Here is a 16,263-nt window from a genome sequence, read left to right as displayed (position 1 = left end):
GCCAGGCAAACCTCCCATGGGCTGGGAACCACCAGCAAATTAGTACCCACAAAGCGCAGAGCCTTGCAAGGGCATACTGCAATAGGCGGTCCCTCAGATATGTGAGTCTCAGAGCATGAAGGGCCTTAAAATTTAAAATCAAAACGTTGAGCTTGATCCAGGTTGCAACTGGCAACCAATATAGCACCGGCTAGATATGGGCCCTCCAAGGTGATCCAGTGAGGACCCTAGCAGCTGCATTTTGAACCAACTTCAATTTCTGGGACAAGGACATGAGAAGGCCCACATAAAACAAGTTACAGAAATCAGTCCTGGAGGTGACTGTTGCATGGATCACTATGGCTAGGTGTTCCGAAGACAGGTAAGGGTGCTAGTAGCCTCACCGGGTGAGGGTGTTGGGGGGCGGGTGATCTTGTCAATGGCAGCAGACAGGCGGGACTGCCAGTCCCCCACCAGTGCTGCCAATGAGTCACCAGGGGGCATTGGGTCCTGCAAAGCACTCAGTAATCCAGCCAGATCCATAAGTCTTTGTGGGCAGGCTAAAATATGCCCATCGCCCAAACAGGGAGGAGATAGTACACAAAGCTGGGCCAGGAAAGCTCACTACATGATGTGCCCGTCACATGCTTTCAGCCTAACCTACCTCACAGGGTTGTTGTGAGGATAAAAAGGAGAATGATGTAAGTTGATTTGGTCTCCACTGTGAAGAAAAGTAGGATATAAATGAAGTAAATACATATATGTGAAGATGGGATACAGATAAAAACAGGTTGATGAATGGTTGAGAAGGAGAGAGTGAGGCATGGAAAGAGGAGACAACATGGTGATTGCCAGGCCAGAAAGGAGAAATAATGTGAGAAGGTGGAGTGGTCCTCTCTCCAATCTTATTTAACATCTTTAGGCACCCTCGGGCTCAGCTGGAACAGAGGTTTGGGCTGGGATGTCATCAATATACTGACGACACTCAGCACTTACTCCTGATGGACTGCCCTGACTCTCTTCCAGAAGCTTTAGCCAGATGTCTGGAAACAGTGATGAGATGGCTCAAGCGCAGTTGTCTGAAGCTCAACCCTGCAAAGATAGAGGTCTTATAGCTAGGCAGGAAGAGTCCAAGAAAGGAAGCGTGACTGCCATCCTGGACAGGGTACAGCTAACAGTAACTCACTATACCAGGAACCTGGGTCTGATCCTTGATGCTTCCCTCTCTATGGAAGCGAAGGTCACAAGAGTAGCATGGCTGGCATTTTACCGCCTCCGCCAAGCCAAACTACTAGCGCCTGACTTGGCCCCGGAACAATAGCCACAGTGATCCATGCGATGGTCACCTCTAGGCTGGACTTCTGCAATTTACTCTACACAGGCCTGCCCTTCTCCTTGATCCAGAAACTACAACTGGTCCAGAATGTAGCAGCCAGGGTCCTCACAGGAACACCATGGATTCCCACATTTGGCCTGCGCTCCAACAACTCCACTGGTTGCCAGTCGAATTCTGGATAAGGCTTAAGGTTTTGGTAATCACCTTCAAGGCCATAGGTGGCATGGGCCCAGTGTACTTGAGAGACTGCCTCACTGCTCCCGCCTCCCCCCCCCCCAAAGAGCTCTAAGCTTCATCATCAACTGGCTTGTGATCCCTGGCTCCAAAGAAGCATGTGGGACCACAATCAGGGCCAGAGCTTTCTCTGTCCTAGCCCCCACCTGGTGGAACGAGCTCACAGGTGAGATCAAAGCCCTGCCTGAACTTCCACAGTTCTGCAGGGCCTGCAAAACGGAGCTCTTCCACCAGGCATTTGGTTGAGGCTGACCAAAACAACAGCATCTACTGAATCCCGCACTGGAATCACTGTTGCATAGTTAATTAGAAAATTACTAGATGTTTACACACTCATCACCAGTTAAAATTGTTACAATTGTTTTCTCGAATGTATGAATTGTGCTGTACCTCTTCTTGTTATATGTACTTTCCATTTGTTATATGTAAACTGCCCTGAGCAGAAGGGTGGTGGTGGTATAGAAATATAATAAATAAATACTGGAGAAAAGTGATCTGCCCTCCTCCTATGCAAGTGGTCCTGTCCCAGGGGAGGGCATCACACAAGTCGTCCATAGTTTTCTTAGGTAGAGGCTGCTGGGGGTGGGGAGGAAAAGCTCCAGATAGAGGGACAGATAAAGGCAAGTTTGCTGTTTGGTGGGAAGGAGAGAAGGAAACAGAAACAAGGGAGTGGCTGTACGGACTTTAAGGGAAAGAAAGGAAGAAATAATGGTGGAAGAATTGAGAAACCCCTTCCCCAAGTTCTTTGTTCCCCCTGAAAAGTCACAGCTGACTTATGGGAATTCTATAGGGTTTTCAAGGTAAGAGACATTCAGAGATAATTTGCCACTGCCTGCCTCCATATCACATCCCTGATATTCCTTGGTGGTTTCCCATCAAATTACTAGCCAGGGCCAACCCTGCTTAGTTTCTGAGATCTGATGAGACTGGACTAGCCTGGGCTATCCAGGTCATACTTACTTGGGAGCAAGTCCTAACTGGCTCAATGGAATGTATTTCTAAGCTCCCTAAGGTTCTTTTTAGTGTAACAGTTTATAACACAATAAACATGCATTTATTAGTCATTTGTTGCAGAGCTTCCTCTTGATTACACTGCTAGGTGATAATTTAATATTTCTCAGCACTCAAACTGTAAGAATTTCAGTTTCCCCAAGTCAAAATTTCTATTGTAAGTGGGAAATTGCTGGGTAATTTCATGGGAACCCTTATATCACTAATGACAAGAGACAAGTTCACCACCCACAACCACATTCTTTTATGTATTTTACTAATGACGGTACAGGAAAATTTTGGAGAAAAATGCTTATTTTTTATTGCTGTTGGTGGGTATAAGAGCACTAACACAGTTTCTTCTTCCACTGCCAAAAGGATTTCCTTGACCATGAATGAGCTAGCGTACAGCAACTATAATACTGTAAATGTATTAGGTTAGTAATCCATGGTCGACTCTGTTGAACATTGCTGTTAGATTGCTGTCAGGCTTAAGGTGTCATTGCTGTCAGGCTTAAGGTGTTGGTTATCACCTTTAAGGCCATATGCGGTCTGGACCCAGTATACCTGAGGGACCGCCTTTCCACCTACACTCCTCAAAGAGCCTTGTGCTCTGCTACTTCCAACATACTGGTGGTTCCTGGACCCAAGGAAGCTCGCTTGACCTCAACCAGGGTCAGAGCTTTCTCCATTCTGGCCCCCACCTGGTGGAACGAGCTCTCAGAGGAGATCAGGGCCTTGACAGAACCTAAACAGTTCCACAGGGCCTGCAAAAGGGAGCTCCTCCGCCAGGCATTTGCTTGAGGTCGACCCAAACAATCGCTTCCAATTGGCCCCCAAGCTCCCCCCTTTATTACAACTGACAACAATCTGCCTAACCCACTGGGTCCCAGTAAGAGTTGAGCTGAGGCTCTTGCAATTCCATTTTCTAATGTTATTGTTATGATCATGTTATTACTGTTATCACCTGTTACCATATGTTATTTGTATCTTTTCTTGTTCCCTGTAAATCACCCTGAAAACTTCGTGGAGGACGGTATATAAATATAATAAATAAATAAAATAATTGTAACGCCAACAGAATTTCTGACCTGTCTAGATCCAGCTGCCTCTGGAAATCATCTGTGAGGATGACCAGTGCCATCTCCACCAAACAGTCAGGTTGGAAACCAGACTGGAATGGATTAAGAGCCAACGTTTCTTCCAAGAAACTCTAGAGGTCACAAAGTATTCCCTCTTCATGCTCTTTATTACTATCCCATAAGCATTCATAAACCTCTTATAGGATGTTCTTGCAGCCTTATAATGAGTTTTCCACCAAATTCGTTCTAGTCATCTCAGCTCCTGTTTCTGTACACACAGCTCTGAGGTATACCATGGGGCTGGCTTGAGACCGGAGCAGAGAGGACGTCGAGGAGTGATCTTGTCGATACCTTTGGAGAGACAGCTGTTTCAGTCCTTCACTGGCTCATCCACTGAATTGTCAGGGAGCACTAGATCCCGCAAGGCATTCTGGAATCCTATTGGATCAATAAGTCTCCTTGGGCCAGCTTAAATCTGCTCTCCACCTATACAGGGGGGGGGGGTGGAATTGGGATACTAGCCTGGGCCTTCAGGGCAAAGTAACAGCAAAACACCATGAAGACATGACCCGGTGCTTGCACAGGGGATACCTTTACCTTTAACCTTCAGCAGTGTTCAAGATGTGGCTATTTTGGATCCACCAATATTCAGCATCTGTAGCCCTTCTCACTCATTTACAGGACTGTACTAATTTTTGTTTGTGAGAAGTCTGAAATAATTGGCTTGTATATTTAAAGGTTCCCTTCAGGAGACATTCAACTTATTAGTTGAGAATGAAGCCTGATATGGAATAGCCCTATCAGATTCTGTGTCCCTTGAGCATATAATGGAATGCTGTAAAATGGCTTTTTAAAATTTAAAACAATAGCAGAGGGATAGTTCTTATAACTCCCTTTGCATCTGGAAACTGTGAGTTCTTAACTGTGGGGCTTGGTCCTACAAAGACTGCATGCCTAATAGTTAGACAAGGTAAATCTTGACTCGTTGTGCCAAAGTGGTAATTTACACTTCTATAAACAACAATGCTAATTATGACTGTACTAATGCTCTGCCTTCCAGACCTTGGCAACCAGCATCATTCAGCTTCTCTTCTCCAAATGTATCAGTAGTAATTAAGCCCCAGGATTTTAATACTACCTCTGCCAACTGAAACAATGCCGATGTCCCACACTGCTTTGTTAATTCAGAAGGACCTGAATGGGATGTACTTGATGAAATCTAAAGTAGAAACAAAGAAAGGCAGGGATGGAGGGAGATAATATCATAATGTCACTGATAAAACTGTGCCTTTATACTCAAAATGTCAGAAATGTTTAAGTTCTACAATAATATTTGGAAGAACAATTTAACTGCATGATATCCAAACAAATAAGTCTGATATAAATATTATGTATATTAATCTTTTCCTAAAGAAGTGCTTTAAAGTATAGCATTCAATTTCTGGGGTAAATGTTACTGAATTAGGCCATCACGACAGAGATTTCTAAAATACAGGACTAGTTTTTTTCTTTTCTTTTTCTTGGATGTAAACTGATAACACCTTCACTGCTTGTCAAACTTTGAGTTAAGAGAGCTGTGTCAACATACACCTCTTCTGGGTATAGCAGTTAATTTTCACTCCCTCATTTGCACTTGAAAGGGACTGGAAAAATGAAAAATAGACAGCGTCTTTACCAGTGTGATTACGTAACACAGAACTGGCAACCTTGATTTTAAAAGCTGTGCTCACCTGTGTTTATATTATTTATACGTGTTTCAGAGTATAAGTCAGTCCGAGAGCTACTCCACACTTTAAATTTTTGGTACATAAAACATTTCAGACACTGCTGAAATCTTGCAGTTGCAGTGCAGGTACCAGGGTAATATGAAAAACCTCTCTCAATCACATTTAACTTTCTCTGGATTACATCTTCAAGTTATCTAATGTAATCTTGGCCACAATATTTTCTTTATGCCAGGTTAAAACTGTCATAAATGAAGTTTTCCCCAAAATACCATGGTCTATAACATCTCCCCTCCCCTTTTTATATATGTGTGTTGAACATTTAGCCTCCAAAAAGGCAGGAGGGGTCTGGGGGTTTGGAGTCCCCATCCTTCCTGAAATGTTTAACTACCTGTTAATTTATATATGAAAAAATATGTTACAACTGATTAATCTATCTTTGAGGTGGTTCCATGCTTATCAGTAATGTCAGTAATTCCCCCAATATCTTGTTGCTAAACACACTTCTGGTGCCAATTTTGTGCAGTCCATACTAATTGCAAAATGCTATTAATAAAGCACTAATTTCTTAGACAAAAAAGAAGCCTTACCTCTGCCAACTGGAAGAGTGCCGACTTCCTACAGTGCTTTACAGGTTCAGGATTCATCAACTGTGAAGTAATGGAAAAAGATCTAAATTTCAAGCAAAGGTAGGGAGAAGCTGACAAACTAAAATGCCTTGAAAGGCAGATCTTTAAGCAAGCATGACTGTTTCAAAACATTTTAGTTTTGTCATTATCAATGGAACATGGTTTTCATTATGATTACTCTAAATATCCTCGTCTTTCAGTGATTCCAACTTTCCTGTTAGCTACATCTTTAGCTTTGAAAAGCATAGCCATTGGGCAAACAAAGAGGTGATAAACACAGTAGGGCTACAGAGAAGAACTGTGTGTGATTGACAGGGGACTTTTATGCCAGGGCTAAAGTCTGTCCCTTTATAAATGACATGTACACTTGATGGTATCATTCCTTTCACAAAGACTCAATATTATGCTCTCCTGCTGTGAAATGAATAAAGAGAAAGGGAACATATGAAGAACACCCAGGCTGAACAAAAAAGTTGTCTGGGATGGCTGCCAAGAATCCCCAGGCATCTTGGGCCCCAGCGCAATGTGCATTATCGCACAAGACTGTTCCACTACTGGGCTGTTTTTTAAATTTTCTGCATGCTTACAGGCACTGCACAGCAATCACTGCGGTATGCTATTGACAGCTTAGCCCCTGCAAAGTACTGCAACACTTTCCTTGATGGAGAAACTACGAAGAGTAGTACAGACAAAATGCAGCCAAAAAGGAAGGGGGAGCATATTTTGGCACACTAAATTTGCCAAAGATGTCTCGAGACGGTAAGGTCTGTACTAATAAAAGAAGCCCTCGGAGCAATAGTAGGAAGCTTTATGTTCCTATAGGCACTGTAATGTGTAGTAGTTCCATGCCATCTTAAGAATAAAATCACTTCTTTGGTGGAGAAAGATGCGAGTCATTGTGTTGAGTGCTGCTGTAAGTGCTTGGCCTGACACAAGAGAATATCCCTGGTGAATAAGCGGAAGATATTTTTTAGCACTCAAGTAGCTCGCTCTAAATTCCCTAATCTAAAGAAAATTATTGCATTCTGCTTTGAAAGAAAGCACAGCTTTGCTCAGAAAAGATTTTCTTACGTTTAAAAAAATGCCTCTGTCTTTCCAAACAGTAGAGAATGGCCTTTTAAGTTCCAAAATCACAGTTCTATTTTTTTTTAAATGACAAAACTCAAGTTTCATCAGCAAGTTCATGGATGGTTAACACCAAATACACACATCCAGACCCAGATTGCTCCCTGCTTAAATGTCCGCCTCAAACAAGCTCTCGAAGAACCTATATGCCCCTCCCCAAAAGAAGAGGGGGCCTGAAGGTGCAATAGACAGATATGATTTTTAAAATTAATGAATATTAGAGTTTTAATACCTATTTATTAATATTGTATATTTTAAACTTTGTAGACTACCCTGAGCCTCTGGAGAAGGGCAGGGTATAAATGTAAAATAATATAAATGTAAAAATAAATAAATTGATAGATCTGACACTTCCTTCGTGTGCCTGATACTCTGGAACACTGGCCTTCATACTGAGTTACAAGAAACCTACATTTCCCTGAAAACATATCAGGGCTCCTTATCAGCAGACTGGTAATATTGTGGATAATCTTCCCTGCTTTGCTGATTTAGTCAGGTTTTCATCCCATTCCTGCACGGAATTCAGAGTGGTACTTCCTACTATCTGTTCTGTTATCCTCACAACAACATGAGGCCAAGACAATATTAGGAGCAGGGCAAAGGGGGATTTGAACCTGGATGTCTTTGGTTCTAGCCCCTCTTTTGACTATGCTGCACTGACTCACAACAAGGAAGAGCTTCAGAAGAGTGTGGGGACATACAGTATAAAACACTCTAATTTAAATAGGGCAAAAACTAAGCTGATTAGGCCAGACTGACAACCTTGGCTGAAAGCATACACTAAGCCAAGCCTATAATACAAGATAATGCCCACATGTCAGACATATATGAAATTTTTGAGGGACAGATTAAAGTGGAAATACTTGAAGACCCTACTTATATGCCCATGGCTCCCAAAGTCTATTTTGGGGCATCCTTAGTGACTATGACAGAGCCTCTTGTGGCGCAGAGTGGTAAGGCAGCCGTCTGAAAGCTTTGCCCATGAGGCTGGGAGTTCGATCCCAGCAGCCGGCTCAAGGTTGACTCAGCCTTCGGGGTGTGGCTAAAGATGTCGTCCTGAGAGGGTGGCAGGGCATCTGCTCTGCTATCTCTGAAGCCTGACAGGGGTCAATTGTGCAAGCAATTGGCAGAAAAGAGGAGGGGTACGCAAACCCCACCTCACCTTTCTACCCAGGAAGTTCTTGGGGCCGTCTCCAATCCTTTAGGGAGTGTATCTCCCTGGATTATAGGCTGTCAGCGTTCCAGGTCCAGAGGACGACCGCCATTTTCTACCTCGGACTTTCTTTTCTTTCTTTAATCTTAAAGTATCTGCTTCAACCCTACATGATGATTTACCACAAATGAACGCTTTGAACTGAGGGGAGGACATCGGCTGAGTTCCAAAACATCATTTACTGCAAGTATCTCTCGTTTTTTTTTTCTTCGTCTTTCTTCCTGCATCAAAGCCCTTTGTTTCCCCCCTCCTCTTACTCTGCTCTGCCTGAAGCCACCTCGTTAAGAGGCAGGCTAATTCTCCTAACTAAGCAGAAGAAGGACTCAAATCAACTCGAATTAATTGGCAAAAGCTCTTATTGTAATTGTTTTGGTTTTCGAAGATAAGAAGATAAGAGCTGTGAATGGGAAAATCTCACGAGAACTCTGTGCCTTAACTGACTTTAATACGTCACATGCCTGTGCCGGAACATTAGAGGATAAAACAGAGGACCTCTACTGGCCACTTGTAAAATTGTTTGAGGCCGGGTTTTTTTAAAGTCAAAATCATGTCTATGTTAAAAAGATTGGCTCATCTAATAGAGATACAAACCCAAGATTACAAAGTATTCTTAGATGGATTGATCAAAAATATCTCCAAGGAGATTCAAGATGGCAAGGAAGAAGTCTTCAATAGGAATGATGGATTAATAACAGTGACTGATGACAGCTTTAAACAAGGTGGAAAACCAACAGCAGAAGAGAAATCTGAAATTCATATCTTCAAGGAGATCCAAGATGCCAAGGAAGACGTCTTTAACAGGAATAATGGATCAATAACAGTGGCTGATGACAGCTCTAAACAAGGTGGAAAACCAACAGTAGAAGAGAAATCTGAAATTCTGGAGACGGAAAATGGGATGCCGGAGTTCTGCAGCCCAGATAAGGACACCCTTTTTAAAAAGACATACAGCCATCTCAAAGCAACAGTGTACAAAAATCAATCAAAAGAAATATGGATCTGCAGTGAAAGTAACCGATTTAAAGGATCTCTCTGGGGAAAAAATTGTATTGATACTGGAGTCCAGGAGGTGCAACGGCCTCAAGATTTATCGATGCATACTCTGCGGGAAAGAGTACAACTGCACTTTCTACGCCAAAGGCCTATGGGACAGAATATAATTTTACGGGAACGACAAGATGTAGCAAGCCTCGAGATGAGACCCCCTTAAGAAGACCGAAAGCTCATATTGTTTTATGTTTAATGTTATACTGTATTCTATATTTCCATTTTTATGAAAAAGGGGAAGCAGTGTCTCTTTCTCTCTTGTTTTTTTGTCTCTTTTCTTTTGTAGGCATATAGGTAATATAATCATTAGTGCTGAAAATGTAAAATGGGGTTCTCCCCCCTTATTTTTTCTTTCTTCTATTAGTGTATTGTCCTAGGACTAAAGCCTACACTGACTTGTAGAAAATGTTTAATGTTAAGCTTTCAACTTAAATCTGAAAATATATCTGTTAGGATGGTTCTTAGAATGGGTCAAGCATAAATTGTTTTGTAGATGTATCAGAACCAAGGATAAGGAGAAGCTATAGAAGACTGAAAGCTTATATTGTTTTATGTTTAATGTTAAGCATTTAATCTAAACCTGGAAATCTTATTATTCTCTGTATTAACAACATATACTGTATTCTACATTGCTACTTTTATGAAAAAGGGGAAGCAGTGCCTTTTTTCTCTCTTGTTTTTTTTTTCTTAGTAGGCATATAGGTAATATAATCGTTAGCGTTGGAAATATAAAATGGGGCTTTCCCCCCTTATTATTTTTTTTTATTATTGGTGTATTGTTATAGGGCCAAAGCCCATATTGATCTGTAGAAAATGCAAAGCTCTCAACTTATACCTGTCAGGATGGCTCTTAGAATGGGTCAAGTATAAATGGTTTGTAGATGTATCTGTATTAAGGATAAGGAGAAATTATGAAATCCTTTTGTAATTTTTTTTCTTTGTACATCTTTAAGGCAAAGCCCTACTTTCCTCTCCCTTCATCAGGGTATTGATACAGGGCCAAAACTCATACTGTGCTATAAGAAATGTTTAATGTTAAGCATCTAACTCAAACCTAGAAATATCTGCTAGGATAGCTCTTAGATTGTATCAAGCAGTTAATGTGAGGTCTACGATCTCTCAAGTAAGTTGACTAATAATAACTTTTCTTTTGTATATCTAAACAGGCCTTTTTTTTTTTAAATGTAGTGGAAATGTGGACGGCTCTTAGACTCATGGCTCTTAGAGTTTTGGGCAAAAGTTTATATCACTGTGGAGTCAATGTGGGGTCGTATATTCTCAAATGATGATTATATTTCTATCTTTATGAAAATAAAAAAAAGAGGTTAAAAAAAAAAAAAGGTTGACTCAGCCTTCCATCCTTCCGAGGTCGATAAAATGAGTACCCAGCTTGCTGGGGGGTAAACGGTAATGACTGGGGAAGGCACTGGCAAACCACCCCGTATTGAGTCTGCCATGAAAACGCTAGAGGGCGTCACCCCAAGGGTCAGACATGACTCGGTGCTTGCACAGGGGATACCTTTAAAGGTAAAGGTATCCCCTGTGCAAGCACCGAGTCATGTCTGACCCTTGGGGTGACGCCCTCTAGCGTTTTCATGGCAGACTCAATACGGGGTGGTTTGCCAGTGCCTTCCCCAGTCATGACCCTAGTCATGACCCAGTCAGGGGATACCTTTACCTTTACCTTTTAGTGACTATGACATACTTAAACTGTTACAAGTAAATCTACAGTTTTGTTCTTCTTAGAAACTGGCTATTATTGAATATGCTGATGTCATCAGCTTTCAAAGGCTAAGCTGGGTCAGCTGTGATTATAGTATTTGAATGGGAGACCTAAGTAGAGGCTATGTAGTGGCAGGCAAAGGAAACCACTCAACGACCCATTATGCATGGGCCAGAATGCCCGTGCTGGCGGCAGCAGGGCATAGAGGAAAATCCCCGATTATGAACTTCCCCCACTGCCAGTGCGGGCACTTCTGTTATCGGAACGCGGGAACTTCCATTGTCCTGGGATACCGTGGGCACGGCCAGGGGCTGGGGCAGGCCGGCACTGTGCATAATCGCCAGTGCTGCGCCTTTCAGCCCGCTCGGCCCCGACCTACGGTGTCCCTGTAGGGACACCACATGCCCCTGCCACAGTGTTCAGTGGGGGCCTGGCCCCCTCCCCACTCCCCCTCCTGGCCGCTGCCACTGAGGGCAGCATCCCGGGCTTCCTGGCCCTGGTGCAGCGCGTTTTCGCGCACTACGCTGGGCGTCAAAATACACCGGGGAGCCCCGCCCCCCGCACGTACATGGGGAACTGTGGGGCATCCTACCCCACCACAACAACACAGCGGCTGTCCGGTGTAGTGGCCACCGTGCATAATAGGTCAATGTCTCTTGCTTTAAAAACCCCATGGGGTTGCCATAAGTTGGCTGCAACTTTTCAAAAGGAACAAGAAAAACAAAACATCAGTTTGAAAACAGCCTTTTATATTCTTTTATTATTTGGGCTGTGGCATGATCCTCCTCCCTACAAAAAATACCTTTGGATCAGTTTTGCTGATTATGCCAGTAGGATACAGTTGATTCAGATATACACATGCACATTTTCTTTAAGGCTTGGAAACAGGAAGGCATGTGTGCATGACTATATTGCAGAAACAAGTTCTCTCTTTTCTATGCGTTCTTTTACCTGCCTCAAGAAAGATGCATACACCAGCAGCTTTGCTTGCTTGCTAATGAATCTTGAGGAGGCACAAACATAATTTCTCAAGCTTAAGGAGAAACACAATGAAGGAGCATAAGGAACTTCACTCTAGGCCATAAAAACAGGAGCAATGAGACTGTTGTTTGTAATTCAAGTTTCAAGAGGGGAATTAACAGCATATATCAGTTACAGTATGAAACAAACAAATGTTTTAGTAGTATATTCATGTTATCAACAATGCTTTGAGTACTTGTAGAAAGTTTTTACTTTACCAGCACTTATATGCTTTAGGATGCTTAGGGCTAATCCTGCAGGGGGTTGGACTAGATGGCCTGTATGGCCCCTTCCAACTCTATGATTCTATGATCTCTGTGGCCTATAGACAGTTCATATCTCAGATCGATTAATCGATCGACCAACCCATCGATTGATCCATCCACATTCCTCTTTACTATCAGGACCCTAGGGACCCCTACAGTCCCATGGCCCCCTCCAACTCTATGGCTGATTATGCCTGGCAGCAGTGACACCAGGCCGCCGCTGCTTCCTCATGGTGGAGCAGCATGGCCTGCCATTTCCCATGTACGGATGGGGGACAAAATCCGCCGGTACACATGGTCCTCCCTGGAGATGGCCACGCACATGCACAACTCCTGGGCAGATGGATTCTCCTGAGCCATGCGGCAGTGGCGGGATGTGTGCCTGCATGAGGGAGAGGTAATGTGGTGATGCTATCCCACCATTGTGGGGATCTACAGATGCCACATTTGGCTCTGTGATGCCATGAAGCTGAATGGGGCATTTTGTGTTCAGGAACACTGTAGGTGGGGGAGGAGCCGGGCCAAAATGGCCCGGTTCTTCCCTGTACACACAGGCCCAGCCTGTCATGGGCATCAATGCCAGGGAAAGTATGTGTGTACCTGAAAGCTTGAATAAAAAGCTTGAATAAAACATTGTTGCTCTTAAGGGTGCCCCTGGACTCAAAGTTTTTACCCAAACCCAAATTTGCCTTGTAAAGTTAATGTAGTTGCTAAAGGGGGATGTAATTGAGAATGAGAACAAGGGGGGGGGGAAGGGGCACACTGCCAGGATAGAGTTGATTGTTTGGAAAGAGGTACTTTATCTTGTCAAAGTGGTGCAATACTCATGTTTCCTGCCTTATCTTCTGGTTTACAATAAACCTTATGCCTTTGCAGGGACATCAGAATGGTCTGGAAGTGGAGCAGACAGGAGAAATCTGACAGGTGCAAAATGAATTAAGCTTCATCCCACACAAACTGATTCTCCCTTACATAAGCCAGTACTGCATTTGCCATGGTACACACAACTGTCATGGTAAATAGTTTCAGGTGGGTAGATCTGTTAGTCTGTCGTAGAGCAAGATTCAGATCCAGTAGCACCTTAAAGACCCACACAATTTCCAGAGTATAAGCTTTTGAGAAGCTTATCTCCTAGAAATCTTGATCCCACAGTGCAACTGAACCAGAATATAAAGTGTAGCTCCTTAGGTCCTTTTTTGAAGGCTAGCATAAGGATTTTGAAGGATAACATGACCATATTAGGCTAACATTGAGTTTATTACTGGAGAAGCATTTAGACCATGCAGCAAAAGTAATATGTGAATCAGCCCAGTCTTATGCTCTGTAAGTAAGTAGAAAACAGTAACACTTGAAAACTGAGTTGAGGCAACAACTGTTGAGAAGGAGCCTTGAGTACGTGGTTGCCATTAGAGTAGGTTCTATAGCAGTGTTGTACAAGCACAGCCTCCTGGATTATTTACACAGATTCAACATGGAACATGAAAAGCTGCATTAGCACCCTGTTACACAGAAGACCACAAGATTTTGCTGTTATCTTGTCCTTACGGCCCATTACATTAATGGGTAAGGCACAAAAATGAGATGTGCAGGCAGCTAAAGCTCCTTCTACTGTCCTGCAGCAGCAGTTTCTAATAATGAAAAGTGCTCTTTAGAATAATTCATAGACATTGGAAGAGGGCTGAACTCCTTTAAGCGTACTTTATTTTACCAAGAAATTGCTATTCAGAGAACTACTGATGTTTTTTAAAGGAGTGTGTGTGTGTTCTAAACAGCCACCTTATATAGTCCAGCTAAGGGAATGGCAACTAATAGAAAAATACCCCCAGACCCCTCCTGCCTTTTTGGAGGCTAAATGCCTTAGCATTTCAGTTCCCTTTTGGTTGACTACAATGTGGGGAATTCTGCTTACTGAAGAGGTGAAGATACAGGGCTGCATTGTAGGAGCCCCAAGTCTACCTAAAGGATAAAAGGCAGCCAAAAGCCCTTCCTAATCCACAAGACATTCCCATCATAAGCCAGTCAAAAATCAGTATTCATGAAATCTATGGGCCATAGGAGGAATTCTAGTTACTGCATTATACAAAATGAATGTCCACAAACATACCACATTGGGGTACAATGTGTAACTATTTGATACCAAGCAATCAATTTCTTTTTTCTTTTTAACTTTTTTTTTTTTTGCAAATTCTGAAGGTACGGTGAGACTTTAATATTTCAGTGAGAGGGAGGACTCTGTTCTAACATGCTGTTCACCACTAGTTTGTTGCTTCTTCCTAGGCATTATTTGACAGGTGGCAAAGCCCAATTGTATTGAGAAGTCAGCTCTTCTGTCATTTCAGTCCTTCTTCCAATGAATATCACTGAGTAACTTTAATCAGGGGTCAAAGGGAAAACATATCACATCCTTACAGCCACTCGTTACATCTTTCTTCCAGAGCTGAGCTGAGCTCTCAAATTAAAGCTTACTTCCAAAGAAGGCTATGGGGAAGAGGACGAAAATAATTTAAAAAAAAAGAATTTAAAACGGGGGAAAGTGGAGGGACATATAATTATAAGATTTAAAATGTTTCTCTACAGAAAGAAAACGCTGAATGAAGAAAAGTGAAGAACAGACAATGCAAGAAGGGTGTTGAAGTAATGAGATTTGTTTGAATGGAATAGGATATGTTGATTGGAGAGGCCAGGCTCTGAAGGCTGAGTTTTTGTACCTGTACTGACACTTCCTCCTGCTGCCTCATCCTACAAAAGTCTTTATAAGGAAGCTGCTTTTCAGCTGAATGGGAACTGACTTTTGAAGAGTTCACTTGGAGTCCAAGGTTCCGGAACCAGAGGCAATCCAATCAAAGTCATGGCAGGTTCACTATCATCCCTGACCCTTAGGGGACCAATTCAGGTGGGTCACTCTTTTGGTTTGAAGCAGCAGAACAAAATTCGAGTTCTGGTACCTTTATGCCCAACAAAGTTTTATTCAAAGTATAAGCTTACCTGTGCATGCACACTTCTTCAGGAGGCCATGAATCTACATGCCTTCAGGCAAGGAAACTGAATCAACAAATACTTTTGGTCTGAATAACCAACTTTCAAGAAGACCTAATAGAGACGTATGGTTCCATTGGGCCTTTTTTCTGTGCTAGATCTGGGTGCTATAGCACCCAGAGGCTGTGCAATACCCATGTGGGTATTCACCCAGAGGCCATGCAATACCCATATGTGTACACAGTTGGAGATTAGGGCTCTGTTTCAATTATCATTTTAATGACTTGTCATGATTTTTCCATTTATGGGACTAGAAATGTCTGAAATTAAATCATGTTGTTTTTAATCTTTCTTTTGTTATATTTTGACAGTTGCTTCAAAATAAGGAACTTTATATTTGTAACAAGGTTTTCCCAAAAACACAAAACAAGAAGAGAATCTGAATGTGGAGAACTAAGGTATTTTTTGGTTTACAAAGTTTCAATATTGGATTATACTTGTGTAAAACCAATATCCGGCAATCAGCCTGCTGCATTTGCTCCTCTTATGAACTGAGTGTTACAAATATATAAAAAAATCAAAACAGAAATGGCACTATTTTAAATGAAAGAGGATAAAACAGGTAAATTGCTCATATGTGACATGCGAGTTGTGGAGAAAATAAAGAATAATATAGTAGGGTAGAGAAAAGGCTCACAAGAGAGGGAATTGGTGCAAAATGGATACAAGGAGGATACAGCAAGATGGAACAGAGTAGACATGGAACAGAGTAGACATAGAAGTTTCCTGCAGTTGTTTTTAAATCACCAGCACACATATTTTTATACCCGTATTTATTCAGACTGACAGCTGCCCTCCAGGGTGTTAGGCCAGGGTTATCAAGCCAGCTGTATTATCTACCAAAGTTTTCTGTATTATA

The 16,263-nt window shown here is 42.4% G+C and overlaps 1 protein-coding gene across 5 annotated transcripts in view; it reads right to left on the bottom strand.

Annotated features, from left to right (window-relative positions):
• BBX (BBX high mobility group box domain containing) overlaps positions 1-16,263 on the bottom strand; it is a 130,996-nt gene that overhangs the window by 21,009 nt on the left and 93,724 nt on the right. For 4 of the 5 annotated variants that reach the window (XM_077342149.1, XM_077342147.1, XM_077342152.1 and 1 more), the window contains 2 exons: positions 5,936-5,995; positions 4,760-4,840 (listed from right to left, as the gene is read on the bottom strand). In XM_077342149.1, coding sequence (XP_077198264.1) covers positions 4,760-4,840; positions 5,936-5,995 — 141 coding nt within the window. The remainder of the gene's footprint in view (positions 1-4,759; positions 4,841-5,935; positions 5,996-16,263) is intronic. The other variant, XM_077342148.1, reaches the window with a different exon arrangement.

The sequence above is a fragment of the Paroedura picta genome, chromosome 6 (genome assembly GCF_049243985.1).
Source record: "Paroedura picta isolate Pp20150507F chromosome 6, Ppicta_v3.0, whole genome shotgun sequence".
Classification (NCBI taxonomy): Eukaryota; Metazoa; Chordata; class Lepidosauria; order Squamata; family Gekkonidae; genus Paroedura; species Paroedura picta.
Note: the sequence above shows the minus strand (reverse complement) of the source record. Positions and strands in the feature narration are given on the sequence as shown.